This window comes from Anomaloglossus baeobatrachus (genome assembly GCF_048569485.1).
Source record: "Anomaloglossus baeobatrachus isolate aAnoBae1 chromosome 5 unlocalized genomic scaffold, aAnoBae1.hap1 SUPER_5_unloc_10, whole genome shotgun sequence".
Lineage (NCBI taxonomy): Eukaryota > Metazoa > Chordata > Amphibia > Anura > Aromobatidae > Anomaloglossus > Anomaloglossus baeobatrachus.
Window position 1 is genome coordinate 129310 of NW_027441785.1, and position 17717 is coordinate 147026.

The 17717-nt window shown below is 45.4% G+C and overlaps 1 protein-coding gene across 1 annotated transcript in view; it reads left to right on the forward strand.

Annotated features, from left to right (window-relative positions):
* Nucleotides 1–5865: 5865 nt before the first annotated feature.
* Nucleotides 5866–17717, forward strand: part of LOC142258776 (uncharacterized) — a 296846-nt gene continuing 284994 nt past the window's right edge. Inside the window, 3 exon segments of the mRNA XM_075331375.1 lie at nucleotides 5866–6086; nucleotides 6213–6392; nucleotides 6474–6597. Coding sequence (XP_075187490.1) covers nucleotides 6009–6086; nucleotides 6213–6392; nucleotides 6474–6597 — 382 coding nt within the window. The 5' untranslated portion in view covers nucleotides 5866–6008.

Below are 17717 nucleotides of genomic sequence, written 5' to 3' on the forward strand. Positions count from 1 at the left end.
CTAAATTGAAATCTGTATTGATAAGTTCAGGTTAGGAGAAGATTTATTGAGCAACTTTAGAATAAAAACGTTTGGACCTAATCGGTCTTGATCACAAGTCGCTGAAAAATGTGTGTACAACGTATATGGAGCCGAGACACATGTGTATGATGTTCACGTAGCGGAGCTGTGTATGTAACGTGTGTGCATGACGTGTATGTAGTGGAGCCGTGTGTGCATGATGTGTATGTAGCAGATACCCTCTTTTACCACTTTATTAGTCCCCAAAACATCCGTGCAGGTTCGACATAGTCCACACGAGGTCCCATAATGATTCAAGCTCTGCTACATGTAGTTACAGTGCGTGATCATGGCACATGACCACCCGCTGTGAGGTTCAGGCAGAGACTGAGGATCAGTGGTGATGTCACTCAGGTTAGCCGTGGCCACAGATGGAGGTTCCCACGGTCCACCACCTGTGACCGCAGGTAACTTCACCTCAGGTGACTTCAGTGACCTCACCTGAGTTCATTCACCGTTCATCACGCGACTCACCCAGTCTGTGCCTGAACATCACAGTGTACGTAGGAAATACTGTGGATAGAAGTGCAGAATAGGGTCTTACCAGGTAAGGTAACAGATCATATAAATCAAAAAATACCTTTAGAACCATGAGGGGTTCAAGAAAGGAATTGGTGTCTTTTTCTTTAAAATAATTAATTTTTTTTTCACAATTCTTAGTTAAAAAATACAACTAGTACATACTCATAAATATCTGTGTAAAAGGACAGGATCAAATACCCATGTTTAAACAGCAGCGATAAAACCAAAAAATACAACACAATAAAGTTTAAGACCAAATTGTATGGACCACCATAATTAAATAACCTATGGAATACATATATATATATATATATATATATATATATATATATATATATATACATACAAAAGTGCAAAAGTGCTCTATCTTCCGAAATGTCACTGATTAGGTATGGTGAAAAAGGTATAAAAAAGAGAATAGCCTATAGAGATAAAGTGCTAGCAAAGTGCAAAGTTTGTTGCTATAATCAAAATACCTTGAAAATGGTCAGGGTTGTTTGGTATATCGCGATATACCAAATGGAGTGTTAGTTTTTTGCAAAGCATCAATATGAGCTGCTTGCAACACAGAGTTCACTGTACCTGTAGTGACCCTGCAGCTTCAGGTGCTACAGGGTACTGCACCTCATCTGGGGTGCAGTATTCATCTTGGATACTGAGGAGGTCATCACCGGTAAACCACCATAACACATCCAACTCATAACACGGGAGCTCTTTCACTGGCACTGGGCACCCTAGTAGGTGTCGGGGGTGGCCATCACGAGGTATGGGACCTCCTGCCCACTAGTTCAGCAACCCAGGAGGCGGGGCACCTTCAGGGAAAGTAAGGAGCTACCTCACACAGAATTCAGTTAGTGCCAGGTCAGCACCCAGTAAGGGGGTCGAGAAGACGTCAGGAAGAGAAGTCAGGAAAAAAAGACAGAATAGAAAGGGGTCCGTAGTCCGGAGCTGGAGGCTCGACCCGGGTTCTTAGGAAGAAGGGTAATCCCAGGGTTCACGAGGAGTGCAGCAACCACCTGTGACCCGTTCCACGGCCCAGAAGCTGGGGTGGAGGGAAGACCACTAGAAAGGACACACAGGAGGAAACACCGGCCTTGACCTCCGAACTATCCTGGATCGTCTGGAGCCCATAACAGCAGAGCACAGGGCTCCAAAGGCGGTGTAATCTCAGTGAGTAAAGAACTTTGACTGCAATCTCTGTGTCATCCCATCACTGCCGACGCTCCCATCATCGCACCCCTGCGCCATAGGCAATTACTACTCCCCACATCCTCCCTGGGGCCTGAGCTCTGCCTGTGGAGAGCAGTACCATCCGAGCTGCGTGATCATCCGCCCCAAAGAAGACCTCCTGCAGCGGCGGCTAATACTTGGCCGCACACTACAGGTGGCGTCACGAATACAAACTCCACACACCATCCCCACTATTATTGACACCGCTGGGGTCACGGAACCCGGGCCCGGCCGCTGTGACATCCCAAACCGACACCGGCCCGGTGACGAGTAATCCCCAAGACCCCGTGGGCGTGTCATACCCGTGGAACTTCTCCACCTGCTGGGGACTACAATATTTCTCAGGGTAGGGGCCCTTCTAAAAGTGATACCCGAATGAGTAGGCATAACATCCTTTAAAATAAGATCTTTTAATAACATGTTCCAATCTTTTTCCAAAACGTTTCTAATAAAAACACTGTCATTACTGTATGTGGTAATGAAATTTGTCGTGAAATCATGCAAATTACTGGATTCAAAAGCAGCAGCACGCAGGTGGTTGCTTCACTTCTCGTGAACCCTGGGATTACCCTTCTTCCTAAGAACCCGGGTCGAGCCTCCAGCTCCGGACCATGGACCCCTTTCTATTCTGTCTTTTTTTCCTGACTTCTCTTCCTGACGTCTTCTCGACCCCCTTCCTGGGTGCTGACCTGGCACTAACTGAATTCTGTGTGAGGTGACTGCTTACTTCCCTTGAAGGTGCCCTGCCTCCTGGGTTGCTGAAGTAGTGGGCAGGAGGTCCCATACCTCGTGATGGCCACCCCCGACACCCACCCTAGCCCAGTCCCAGTGAAAGAGCTCCCGTGTTATGAGTTGGATGTGTTATGGTGGTTTACCAGTGATGAGCTCCTCAGTATCCAAGATAATTATTGCACCCCAGATGAGGTGCAGTACCCTGTAGCGCCTGAAGCTGCAGGGTCACTACAGGTACAGTGAACTCTGTGTTGCAAGCAGCTCATATTGATGCTTTGTAAAAAACTGTTTATTCTGGAAGTCCATCCAACATAAGAGGAAATCCTTCTGCTCTTCCTCTGGTTCGGAAGATTTTCTGATAAAGGGCAGTCTCAGATGCCAGTCTTATTTTATTGTATACCTGATAGAAGGCGGCTGTAATAAAGAGTATGTGGGTAGGACCTCTCAGACACTCCACAACAGATGTCATTCCCACAGGCAGAATATTAAAACTGTTTTTTACTACATGGACTCTCTAGGCATTGTTCATAATAAAAATATGGCTTTAAGGGTGACCCCATCGAACAGATCCCTCCTAATACCCCTAATAGATTATAGGTATTAAGTACAAAAGAAACATTCTGGATATACAAATTAAACACTTTGTAGCCTATAGGTTTAAATGAGGTGACAGATCTGTGTTATTAATATCATTTTATTGATCTATTTTTATTCAATTTAATACATTTCTTTGTTTTATATTATTTATTTATATTATATTAATTTTATATTATTTTAATTCAGGTCCCGACTTTTAAATATGTTTCATTTTAATAATGTTTATATTTATACATTTATGTATAAATTGGATGATGTTAATGATTAATGTTTATAATTGAGGGATGGGGTGTGTGATTTGGGAACCCCTTATGGGGTCCTGTGTGTGGTTATTCCGGCACTGTCCTTCGCACTGTAGTTATGCGGGGGGGCTTCTCGTTTGAAGCTTGTGAACTTTCCGTAATCTGCGCAGACGCAGTGAGGTAATTCCCACGGTCTGAACTCTTTTAACCCCCACGCATGCGCGGTGTGGTTCTCTCCCACGGACCTGACCTCCTGTTACCCCTCACGCATGCGCACTCCTGCTTTTGCTCTGGCACTCGCTTTCTGAACCTTCACAGCTAGAATCACTATACTAAGGAATACAAATATATGGTGCACATCAGCACTCCCCACCAATAACTAATATTATTTAATTCTATTAAAACTCATTATTTTAACATTCCTTTTTGTTTTTAAAACTGAAGAAATGTTCATTAATTACTTTCCTCCATGGATTTTTCTTCATTGCTTCCTGAGAGGCTTCATCTGTATTTGCACAACATTAAAACGTGCAGGCGGACCGCCACCTCCATGGCTTCTAACTGGGTCTGTTTAGGGTCCTTATACAAAAAAATGTTTAGTTTTTACACACATTACTTTTTTGCTTATATGAACTCCTTCTAGTACGTTACCTTCATATGTACGATTGCCGCACGCGGTCTCTGCACACACACTGTATATTATGTCTGCACTACTATATGAAACCTCTCAACACTTCTTACCCATAAGGACTTTCCTGCTCGTGGTCTCTGAACATTCGCACTGCATATCAATTTTTACACAACCCGTCGCTATACACACGCAATTTTTTATTTTTGTTCAGTTTTTTCCTTTTCCCCTTTGATAAATAATACACAATTGTGAGATTCAAAGTTTTTCATTATTTTTATTTATTTTTTTCTATATCTGTAATATCATCATCAATTTATTTTTTCAATAGACCCCCCCCCCCCATTTTTTAACACAAAATATACCATAACCTTTCTTCTCTTCCCATTGTTTTTCCTGATCCCCTATATAGGGCTGTGGATAGAGCCTCCAGCCAGTGTATTACTACGATCCCCAGTAAATCCCACAGTTCTAGACTCTCAGCATTCTGTTATATTTTCAAGAAATATTTTTGCATTATTCCTTTTCTTTTTTTGCTTTTTGTTTTGTAATTTCTCTATTGTTGCGATATTTGTTACGTCCAGGACTTTTAAAGTCGTCTTTTAATACATTATGCTTTAAATCTTGTTGCCGTTATTTGATAAGTCGATTGTCCCTCCAGTATTTGACATACAGCGGGCGGTCCTCTGACGTATCTGTATGTATATATATAGGTTCTTTCCTCTGTAGTAGACTGTTGATTTTTCCTTGATATCCTGATGAAGGAGACAGAGCTCTCTGAAACGCGTCGACCTGAACAAAGCATAAAGAGATGAAATAATCAATATCTGATTTTCTGGTGATAGCGCGGCATACACCCGATCTCCCCTTCCCCCCCCCCCCAGTTACATCTGAATTCGCTTTCCAGGGCTGCGGCTGCCGCCATCTTTCATGTGCGTTTAGGAGTTGTGACTGGCACAACCCTAATAGGTGAATGAAATGACCTTGGCTTATCTGTTACCCTACCTGGTAAGACCCTATTCTGCGCTTCTATCGACAGTATTTCCTACGTACACTGTGATGGTCAGGCACAGACTGAGTGAGCCACGTGATGAGCGGTAAATGAACTCAGGTGAGGTCACTAAAGTCACCTGAGGTCAAGTTGCCTGCGGTCACAGGTGGTTGACCGTGGGAACCTCCAGCTGTGGCCACAGCTAACCTGAGTGACGTCACCACTGATCACTGCTCAGTCTCTGCCTGAACCTCACAGCGGACAATCATGTGCCTTGATCACGCACTGTAACTACATGTAGCAGAGCTTGAATGATTATGGGACATCGTGTGGATTATGTCAAACCTGCACGGGTATTTTGGGGACTAATAAAGTGGTAAAAGAGGGTCTCCACTACATACACATCATGCACACACGGCTCCACTACATATACGTCATACACACACGGCTCCGTTACATACACAGCTACACTACGTGAACATCGTACACACGGCACTGTTCCGTACACATCGTACAAATGCGGCTCCGCTACATATACGTCATACACACATTTTCAGCGACTTGTGATCAAGATCGATCAGGTCCAAACGTTTTTCTTCTAAAGTCGCTCAACAAATCCTCTCCTCACCTGAACTTATCAATAAAGAATTCAATTTAGCAAACATTGAAATAAGAGTGTGAAGGGGTCACATACATACGCAACAGGGGTCACATACATATGCAACAGTGGATTACTATAACTGTCCACTGACACCGCGCCTCATCCAGTGTGTGCACGCCAATATAGGACTACACTGAGGAGCTGATCATGTGACCCTGACTCCTCCCCTCCATGTGACATCATCACAGGTCCTGTAAGCACAGAGCGGCCATATATCTAGTGTGCGGCTCTGCAGGTGGAGGTGTGTGGAGATTCCCCATTACTGGGCTTAGGCTCCATACACATTAGATGCTGGGGAGAAGAATCGCTCTATAGAAGAGAATTCTCCTGATTGCCCCGTGAAGGATGGATATGGACAGGGACAAGATGGCGGAGAGGATATTACATCTCCCCCTAGAGATCCTCTTCCGGCTTACTGGAGAGGTGAGAGATTCTGATGTCACATTACATCATTCTTATCTATGGGGATAACAGATGGACAGAACTGGAGAGGTGAGGACTCTGGAAATGTCTGGAGTGAGATTTATTACTGTGTCTCTCCATAACCAGGATTACACAGTAGTGAAGAAGACCTCTAGTGAGCGCTGTCAGGCCCCTGTGTCTGAGGGATGGGGAAGACCCCTGAGCCCAATCACGGGGCCTCCACCTCACCCCCTGATACATGAGGACATCAATGACCAGAAGATCCTAGAACTCACCTACAAGATGATTGAGCTGCTGACTGGAGAGGTGACACTGCTGGGAATGCTGGGACATTATACAGTAACGCTATGAAGGGATCGGGGGTGACGGTATCATTGTATGTGTCAGGTTCCTATAAGGTGTCAGGACGTCACCGTCTATTTCTCCATGGAGGAGTGGGAGTATTTAGAAGGACACAAAGATCTGTACAAGGACGTCATGATGGAGGATCCCCAGCCCCTCACATCACCAGGTAATAGACAGGACTAAATACACACGGCCTATAATTATCTGTATGTAAGGAATGAATTCAGCCCCTGTATGTGTCTCCTCCAGGTCTATCCAGTAAGAGGACAACACCAGAGAGATGTCCCCAGGGGCGTAACGATCGCGGTCGCAGAGGTCGCCACTGCGACCGGGCCCGCAGGGTTATAGGGGCCCGGCAGCCGCTCTGCAGAGCCGGCTGCCGGGCCCCTATGTGTAGTGCCACTATGTAGTGGCCGACTGCGCGACCGTTAGGGGGCCGGCCTGTGAGTCAGGGGGGCCCAGTGTCTGCAGGGGGCAGAGGGGCCCCTGACCTGGAGAGGCCACCAGGCGTTCCTGACCTGCTGCAGAGGAGATGCGCTCCTGCACGGCAGACGGAAACCATCCCTACCAGGACCTGCGATGACGTCACGCCCATGTGACTGTGTGGGAGGAGACACAGGAGGCCGGGGAGAAAGCAGGAGAAGATACTTCGAACACATGAGTGGTAATGAGAAAAGAGGGGACATGAGGGGAGGGGCTGCAGGGTGAGGGGCATATGAGGGCTGCAGACTGTGACAGAAGCATGTGAAGGGTGCAGAGTGTTTGAGAGGGGTAAGTTGGGGTACGGGCAGGGTGAGATATGTGGGTCAGGGTGTGTGTGTGATATGGGGGGTGCAGGCTGTATAGGGAGCAGAGTGTGTGACATATGGGGGCAGGGTGTGTGTGTGATATGCGGGTGCAGGCTGTATAGGGAGCAGAGTGTGTGACATATGGGGGCAGGGTGTGTGAGATATGGGGGTGTAGTGTGTGTGATATGGGGGTGCAGGCTGTATAGGGAGCAGGGTGTGTGACATATGGGGGCAGGGGCATAACTACCGCAGTCGCAGGGGTCAGAAGGAGCTGAGAGGTACTTGTTTTTTTATTTTGCTGGCTGCATGGCACATATAGGCCCGGGGAAGCTGCCTGCATGATACATGGAGGCCCTGGTGGGGCTGGCTGGCAGGCTGCATTACACATAGAAGCCCTGGGGGCCGGCTGCATGACACATGGAGGCCCTGGGGGGGCTGGCTGCATGACACCTGGGGGGGTGGGGGGGGGCTGGCTGCATGATACATGGAGGCCCTGGGGGAGCTGGCTGCATGACACATGGAGGCCCTGGGGGCTGGCTGCATGACACATGGAGGCCCTGGGGGGGCTGGCTGCATGACACATGGAGGCCCTGGGGGCTGGCTGCATGACACATGGAGGCCCTGGGGGGGCTGGCTGCATGACACAGGGAGGCCCTGGGGGGGCTGGCTGCATGACACAGGGAGGCCCTGGGGGGATGGCTGCATGACACATGGAGGCCCTGGGGGGATGGCTGCATGACACATGGAGGCCCTGGGGGGGGCTGGCTGCATAACACCTGGGGGGGGCTGGCTGCATGACACATGGAGGCACTGGGGGGGCCGGCTGCATGACACATGGAGGTCCTGGGGAAGCTGGCTGCATGACGCATAGAGGCCCTGGGGGGGCTGGCTGCATGACGCATAGAGGCCCTGGGGGGGCTGGCTGCATGACACATATAGGCCCGGGGGAAGCTGGCTGCATTACACATGGAGGCCCTGGTGGGGCTGGCTGCATGACACCTGGTGGGGCTGGCTGCATGACACATGGAGGCCCTGGTGGGACTGGCTGCATAATACATGGAGGCCTGGGGGTGCTGGCTGCATGATACATGGAGGTCTATGGGACTGCATAATAAACATGAAGGACACCTTATACATAGACTATAGCAGCGCATTATACATGGAGGTCTATGGGGCTGCATTATAATACATCTAGGACTATGGGGGCTACATTATAATATATGGAGGACTATGGAGGCTACCTTACACATGGTCTGTGGGGGTGCATTATAAAGCATGGGGGACTGTGGTGCAGTATAAAATATGGAGAACTATGGGAAATGCATTATAATACATGGAGGACTATGGGGGTGCATTCTAATATATAAAGGGTTATGTGGGACCCTTTATACTATATGGAAGGCTATGCGGGGCCATTATAGTATTTGGAGAACTATATATGAGGGAGGAAAAAGATACAAGTATGGGATGGGAATGTTTTGTGCTGAGGGAAAAGGGCTCTTTCCCATGCTCTGCTATACATCTCTCAGCACCCAGCTTTCCCATGCTCTGCTATACATCTCTCAGCACCCAGCTTTCCCATGCTCTGCTATACATCTCTCAGCACCCAGCTTTCCCATGATCTGCAATACATCTCTCAGCACCCAGCTTTCCCATGCTCTGATATGGGAAAGCTGGGTGCTGAGGGAAAGATGTATGACAGAGCATGGGAAAGCTGGGTGCTGAGAGATGTATAGCAGATCATGGGAAAGCTGGGTGCTGAGGGAAAGATGTATGACAGAGCATGGGAAAGCTGGGTGCTGAGAGATGTATAGCAGATCATGGGAAAGCTGGGTGCTGATAGAGGGATTTTAGATCATTGGAAACCTGGGTGCTGTGGGTAAAAGCCAAGTGTCAGCATCATTATCCCGTACCCTAAGTGTTGTGTACATGGAGGGGGGCCCCGGTCCAAAGTTTGCACCAGGGCCCATCAAACTCTAGTTACGCCACTGGATGTCCCCGTCCTCTTCTCCCAGAGGACTGTAAACAAGAAGACCCCGATGTTCCTCAGGATCATCAGGTAGATGGAGAGAAGGGGCCATGAAATCTCCCTATGATGTGTAGACGGCTGTGAAGGTCTTCTGCTCAGTCTTGTTTTATCCTCCAGTATTATATGTGTTATACTTGTGTAATGAGAGCGGTGGAGATGGCAGGATTAGGAGAGATAAGAGCTTTGATGGTTCCTTTTAGTCCTCGTTCACACTACTGTATGTATTTTCAGTGCTGTCCATAAAATAACACAACGTCTCGTCCTCATACCATTGTTATTGGATGTGGCAGTGCAGATGGGGATTTTCTTTCTCACTGACAGAATCTGCGTGTGACAGAAATAAGAAAAGACTTGTCCTAGTTTTCTGGAGGAAGCTGTGATGATTCTTTATCCGGCCGTGTGATCCCGGCATTAGAGGCCGTTACAACCCGGGAAGAGAGGATTTATCTACAAAGTGTAAAATCTTTCCCTTCTGTGAATATTTCTGCCTCCGGTCACATCCCGTCTGCCGGTATAACGGGCTCCGCACCACAAACCTACATCCAACTCATCAATTCTGTTGGGTTTTTCTAAGTCACTTTTTTTTTTATCTTCTCGTATTAATGTTTTTTGGTCCAGATTCTTCATATTGGTCCAATTGGATCATGAGTTTTGCGCATAATAGAAACGCTTTGTATTTTTCCTTTGACCTGTTTGTGACTTTTACTGCAAAAAGTCTCATGTTTTCCTAAATGGTGACAAGTTTGCACCAAAATATTTGGTCTACATAAAATATCCGGGTGTGGACTGGAGAACATTCGTGACAAAATTTAGTTTTTAGGTTGAAGGTAGACATACCGTTCCTTGAAAAACTATTCACACCCGATGAACATTTCCACATTTTTTCACATTACAGCCACAAACAAATGGATTTTATTGGGGTTTTATGTGATAACAGCACAAAGTAGTAAGTACGTTTATTCTTGTAAAGTATAAAGGAAATTATACATGGATTTCTAAACATTTTAAGAAATATAACTCTGAAAATTGTGATGTGCATTAGTATTCAGCCCCCTGAGTGAATACTTTGCAGGACATCCTTTCACTGCAATTGCTGCTGCCAGTCTCTTGGGGGACGTGTCTACCAGCTTTGCACATCTAGAGGTGACATTTTTGCCCTTTCTACTCTATAAAACAGCTCTATCTCAGGTAAATTGGATGACGGCGTCTGTGAAGAAATTTTCAATTCTTATGTTTTGCTTTTAAAAATGTCCACTTTTCCATAAAGGCCAAATTTGTGGAGTTTATGACTTATAGTTGTCCTGTGGACAGATTCTCCCCCTGAGCTCTGGATCGCTCCTGCTTTTCCACTGACCACGGGCTTCTTGGCTGCTTCTCTATAATAGTGCTCTTCTTGCTTGGGATGTCAGTTTAGGTGGAAGGCCATGTGTTTGTAGTTTTGCAGTTGTGCTTTGTGTGACAAACAAATATCTGGAGATTTGTGTGAGGGGTGAACTTTTCTTAATTAGGCCAGACATATTGTGCTTTTGATTGGCAAATCAAGAGAAGTTAGCCATTGTTTCATGTCAGACTGACCAGAGCCATATTGTCTGTTAAATGTTGATTGCCTCAGCCTGTTTGACTATGTCAATTAGAGGAATATTATGCAGTCGAATTTAATTGAACCAATGAGAGAACAGCCATCTCCCACCAATCCTGTAAGATACATTACTCTGAAATGAGAACTGAGGGGTATAAAAAGGACTTTCCTCCTCTTTCCACATTCATTTTGCAGGACTTCAGCCTAAAATGCACATTTTTAGCTGCAAGATCACAGATCTGCTTCACTGCTCAATGCTGAGCCCACAATTGTGCCTGGATAACCCAGGTGAGGACAATTCAGTTGCCTGGCTACATGCTGTATCTTGCTGTGCTCAGTCATCTTTCTAAGCTTGCCGCTAACTCCTTTCAGTGGGTGCTCATCAAAAGTGAGGCGCTGCTGACTGGGATAGTTAGTCCAGGAAGCCCCGAAGTCGCAAAGAATCTAATCCCTCGCGAGCCAACGGATGGGAGAGACTCTGTCGCTTGTACCATCTTGTGATCTTTCTGGAAATGTACAATATATGTTTGCCTGTTGGTGAACCAGTAACATCTTACCAAGGTGTGGTTCCCTCATCCTGTGTTGTCTGAGTAGTGTCCTGCCCACAAGGAAGAAGTGCGGGCGTTCAGTGGGATGAGCCCTGGTCAGAGTGGTCTTTCTGAAGACAGCCAGGCCAGCGGACGACCGTACTCACTGACCCTCATGTCTCCACACTATACTCCAGCTATTTTTGGATGATGGATTGAAAAGTGCTTAGTGAGATGTTCAGAGCTTTGGCTATTTTTTTTATAACTGAGCCTTGCTTTACTTGTCTCCACAACTTTATCCCTGACCTGTCTGGTGGGTTTCTTGATTTTCAAGATGCTTTTTGATCCCTAATGTTCTGAAACAAAACTTGTGAAACCTTCACAAAACAGCTGTAGTTATACTGAGAATAAATGATACAGGTGACTCAATTTACTTATTATGTGACTTCTGGAGGCAATTGGTCACTCAGGGGCATCATACTACAAGGGGCTTAATACAAATGCACGTCACAATATTCAGATTTATAGTTTTAAATATGTAGAAAACCATCTATCATTTCCTTTACACTTCACAAATACTTGTTACTTATTGCTGGTATATCACATAAAATCCTAATAAAATACATTTACATTTGTGGGTATGACACTAAAATAAGTGGAAACGTTCCGGAGGTGTGAATACCCTTACAAGGGGAAAAATTCCTTCATGACTAAAAATATCAGATTAGTTCCCTGGATCAATGTCCCATCACAAAATCTAGTAGGGATAACCTGCCATAATATACTTTTTACGGAAGTCATCCAAGCTCGCCATAATGTTTGTAGTCTATGAAGAATTATCAGATCATGTGTCAGAGAGTTCCATATTCTCACTGCTCTTACAGTAAAGAATCCCCATCTGTGATTATGACTCAACCTCCTTGTCATCATTGCAGGCCTCAGTTGTAAAAAGCTCATTAGAAATATCTCAGTAATGCCCCTGATATACTTGTATATTGTAATAAAATCGCCCCGTAGCCTTTGTGTTTCCAAATGAATAACCCCAGGCTTGCTAACCTGTCCTCCTAGTGCAGACCTTCCATGCCTGTAATGGTCGCTTTTCTCTGCACCCGCTCTAGTTCAGTTATGTCCTCCTCATTCACTGGAGCCCGAAATTGTGCAGAATATTGTAAATGTGGCCGCACTAGTGACATCACGCTGTGGAAACTTTCATAGCCTTAGTAGACCGAGACATTAAGGACAACATACACGAACATGAATTGGGTTTTTTCCCTACTCGGAGTAACATCAACACCTTAGAGAGATCGGCCATAACCTCCTTAAGAAATAACAAGGCTATAACCATAAAACCTGCGGACAAAGGAGGAGCCATAGTAGTTCAGAACACACAGGATTATATTGATGAGATCAAACGTCAACTTAATGATACTGTTACATATCAAAAAATATCTTCGGATCCAGTATTTAGAATTCAACAGAGAATTCAGAATTTTTTGTCCATCCACCTTGACAAGGGCACTATTGATCAGACAACTCGTACATTTCTCACCAAATTACATCCCATAACACCGGTATTCTACACATTACCCAAAATCCATAAATCCCTTATCAGTCCCCCTGGCCGACCCATCGTGGCATCTACAGAATCGATTCTCTCACCCTTATCTATCTACTTAGAGAAAATCCTTACCCCCCTGACCAAAAACACCAAGTCTTTTATTCTAGACACCAACAACTTTCTACAGAAAATCAGGGATCTGAAACAAGTCCCCTCTAGCAGTTTCCTCTGCACCTGGGACGTCAGCAGTTTATACACTTCAATACCTCACCATAAAGGCATTAGGGCAACGGAAATTGCACTCCATAGAACTAGCCTCAACCAGGATTCAATAGACTTCATTCTGGGCCTCCTCGAAGTAGTCCTGAATGAAAATTATTTTCTTTTCAAGGACGATTTTTATATTCAGAGACACGGGACCGCGATGGGCTCGAATGTAGCACCGGCATATGCAAATCTCTTTATGGACTACTTCGAGGGACGCTTTGTCTACTCTTATCCTTCTTTTGATACACTAACGTTTATGTGGATTCGCTTCATAGACGATATATTTTGCATCTGGCAGGGAGACTTGGAAAGTCTATTACTTTTCGATAGTCATATCAACAATGTGTGGCCTGAGCTTAAATTTACGCTCAATTATAATCAAGAAGAAATTAATTTTCTGGACACATACATTAAGAAGGACACAGCAGGCAACCTTTTTTCAGACTTATACCGCAAGCCGACGGATCGTAATTGTTTACTTTTATACAACAGCTGTCATCCCAAGTCAACTAAAAATAGTCTACCGAGATCTCAGTTTGCAAGAATCAAAAGGATAGTGTCAGATGAAAACACAAGAGAACAAAGGCTAGATGAAATGTCTATTCGGTTCCTAGAACGGAATTATCCAAGAACATTACTAGAGACAGAAAGAGAAAGGGTATCCATCATGACGCCTCAAGAGAGAGATGCAACAACAATAGAGAGGGTACCATTTGTACACACCTACCACCCCTCCATGCCAAAAATATATAACATCATTAATCGCCACTGGCCACTCCTAAAAAAAGCGTACCCGGGGATAGGGCCATTTATGCTTCCTCCCATCATGTGTAAGAAGAGACCTCAAAATATAAGGGATTCCCTAGTTAAAGCGGATATTGGTAGTGACAAGAAAAATCTACAAACACTTTTGGCACCAAAACGCACCGGGACATTCCCATGCTTGAACTGTCCATCATGTTCTAATGTGATAAAAGGGGATCACTTCACACACCCCAGGTCCGGTAAGAGCTTCCACATAAAAGAATACTTTACGTGCGAAAGCAATTTTGTGGTTTATATAATTAAGTGCCCGTGCGGACTATTGTATGTGGGGGAAACAATCCAGCATGTGGGGGATCGCATTGCGAGCCACAAGTCGACCATTAGGTGCAGTAAAACATGGTTACCCATCCCACACCACTTTCACGAAGCGAAGCATAACGTGGCGCAATTACGCTACCAAGTTATTGATAAAGTGCACAGGCCCAGACGCGGAGGGAATCATATAGAGCTCCTCAGAAAAAGAGAGAGCTTTTGGATTCACAAATTACAAACTTTGGAACCTAGAGGATTAAATAGAGAAATAGATTGGCTAACATAATCTCACGGATTTGCCTTGTACCATACTAACCTTGTTTTGATATATATTTTTTACAGAAAACTTGAGAAATACCATCAGCACCTTTCCTTCTTCAGTTGTACACTCACACGTAGATGGTAATGTATAAATCAGCACCCTCTATTTAGTCAATATTATATGGCAATATTATTTCACTTTTATAGTATATTGGGACCCTTCCTTTATTATGTGCATTAATCCTTTTTTTCCAGGTCATGCTCTCCTCCCATACCTCAGAATTTTTACTTACACACTGAAGACTAGTGTGTTCTGATGGAAATATGAGTTCATTGTATTTGACCATTGCTTATATTGCATGTTGCTTATATGTCCTATTTGCTCATATACGTCTTGGTACGTTCATGTATTCCATGGAATATTACATTGCCATATATATCCACTAGACGGATAATACTGTCCCTCTGATGCAGATTATTATACACCATCTATCCACGGACACACATATTGTCCTCCCCCATCCCCCTGATGAGTAAAGCAGTGTGACGAGATTTCCTCCCACATCTAAGTATAGGTTTCACCACAATGCGCATGCGCGGGCGCTTCTATTGAGGACTTGACGGTACCGTCATTATCCTAATAGTAAATCCTATAGCCAGCGCGCATGCGCCGGCGTCCGTACGTACTTCCGGTTTGTGGAGCTAAATAGCCCACACTCCGTTCAGCACACTGCACCGTGCCACAGTCTGGGAAGACGGCCGCAAAGGTATTGAACGATTTCACCTGTCCCGGACTTCCTTTTTTCCTAATATATGACTTCACCTTCCCCTTCTACATTTTAGGGGACTTCACCGCACACCGCTACGCTTATACCTCAAAACAAACAGGTAATATGTACGACTTCCAGGACCATAATGTTATTTTCACTGTACCTCCTGCATATGACAGCTTTACTAAAAGCTTTCCTTGTAATATTTCAGATAGAAAGCCCTCTATATCCCTAAACCAATGCTCCATGCATGTGACCTTAGTCTCATACTGTAAATTGAAGGTAATGACTAGTAGGGGCTCTAATATGGGGATATACTAAACACCAAATCCTCGTTGCAATAAATCTCAATTTCTTCATGTCCCTAGGGACCACGAGTTACTAAAATCCCTTATTTTCATAGAGCAAACTGCATGAATAAACTACTTGTGAAAACAAGCAAGGTAACTTGCCCCCCTCCCCTGCTGTGTTAACCTTTTGGAGAAACGCTATTCCTTTATAACCATACCCTTTATCTACAGGGCTTATACACTGAGATTATTTCAACTATTTGCTCCTGGGTGGAATTTTCCACTGGCTTTGCACCCATAATAACTTCTGTAATAAGAAAAGAAGGATTCCCCTAGTGAAAATTGCGCTTCTATGTATGGAGGTATGATAATCCACTGTCATTCTCACTCTTGAACCAGAATGTTATTACAGACTTCATACTTACAATCACAATGACATACTTATCCATGTAATTATGTATATATGTATATGACTTGTAAATATGTTCTTTCTTATATTATATGTAAATAGTGATTATATTTTTTTCCTCTTTCTACCCTCTTCCAGTGTGACTTAGTATGAAGAAGGCCCAGGTTGGGCCGAAACGTCCTTTAGTCCCTCCCACTAATTTTGTATAAATAAATACACTTATTCTTTCACGCAAAAAAACGAATCTGTTGATTTACTTTACTCTATCTCCTGCTAATGAGAGTGCAGTGTTTTGAAGTAGAATTGTATAGAGGCAAAACTGTTCTTGTCCGGAGCATCTGTGCCTTGTTCACTGCATCCTATTATATTATCTGCCTTGGCAGCAGCTTCCTGGCACTGGTTGGTTTTCTCGTCCACCCACACACCCACGTCTTTTTCAGTGTCATTATTATGCAGTAATTTTGCAAATATTGAAATATATTGCAGTTTAAAAATCAGACAAAAAAATCTGGAAAGCTAAAAACCTGCAAACATACAAAAAAAAAAAACTAAAACAAGCAAACAGATGAATAGTATAAAAGTGTCACGTGCCATACATGTCAAGTAAAAGCCGCTTCTTAATATTATTGGATCAAGAATCTTCATTTCGGTTTCTGCAGCCCAAAACCAGGAACTGTCTTTGTGACGCCCTGGTCTATTCGGGTCGTCACAGGGTACTGCACAAACTGCCCTCCCCGTGCAGTATTCAACCCCCATGATTCTGGGAACCTAACCTGCAGTACTGCCTCCACCAGCATTCACAAATCCTACATACATCTTGCACCACACCTGTCAGGCACACCAGTGGACTGCTTAAGCAGGAATAGGGCCGCCCACCTAGGGGTCAAGCAGGGAGGTGTCAGTTCAGTCGAGTAGTAACCCTCGAGCTGTGAGGAGCTCTGAGGAAGCTGGGAGTTGGAGCTCCCAGGGAAGAAGCAGACTGGGTCGCAGACGGTGGTCTGGACCTAGAGGAGTAGGACCCCCGGTCGCAAGGGATTAAGGCTAGGTGCCTAGAACCCGTCGAGGAGGACGGCCAGCAGCCTGGTCTTATCACCGGTCCGGGACCGAAGGCACGGCGAGGTACACGGACCCTAGGTCGAGGAGAAGCGTCAGGCAACCCGGCAATTAACCTGAGGAGAACGGGGCCTTTATGGACTGTTCCCACCCAGCTCAGAGATCGGGGTTACTAGCGCAACGAGGGACATAGGGCTTTCCTAGTAAGCGGCCCACTAAAATCCAAAGCGTGAGCCCCTGAGAGCAGGCTCCCTCACTTAGCCACAGTGGGGAGTGGGGCCCGGCAAGCGCCAAGCTACCGGGCCACAACGGACACTCTAAATTTGTGCCAGGAGCCAGGTCACGGACCACCAGGCAGTGCTGCAGGGGACGGGACCCGGACATGCTCCCCCCGAGAGGCAACGGCAGTCAGAGACTTGGTTTACCCTGTTGTCAGCATCAGCTTCATTGCTGAATGAGTACCTGACTGACCCCCGCACTGCACCCCCATAACCACTATCCAGAGTCCCAGGGCCTACCCCCCTACCCGTGGAGGGCAACGTCACCTTGCTGCCCCATTCCATCACCCGGGTACTCCCAACAGCAGCGGTGGTACTCCCAATTACCGTACACCATGGGTGGCATCATAAACTATACTAATGCCCTGTAAATATCCCCCTTTCACATTTGAGTGTGGCC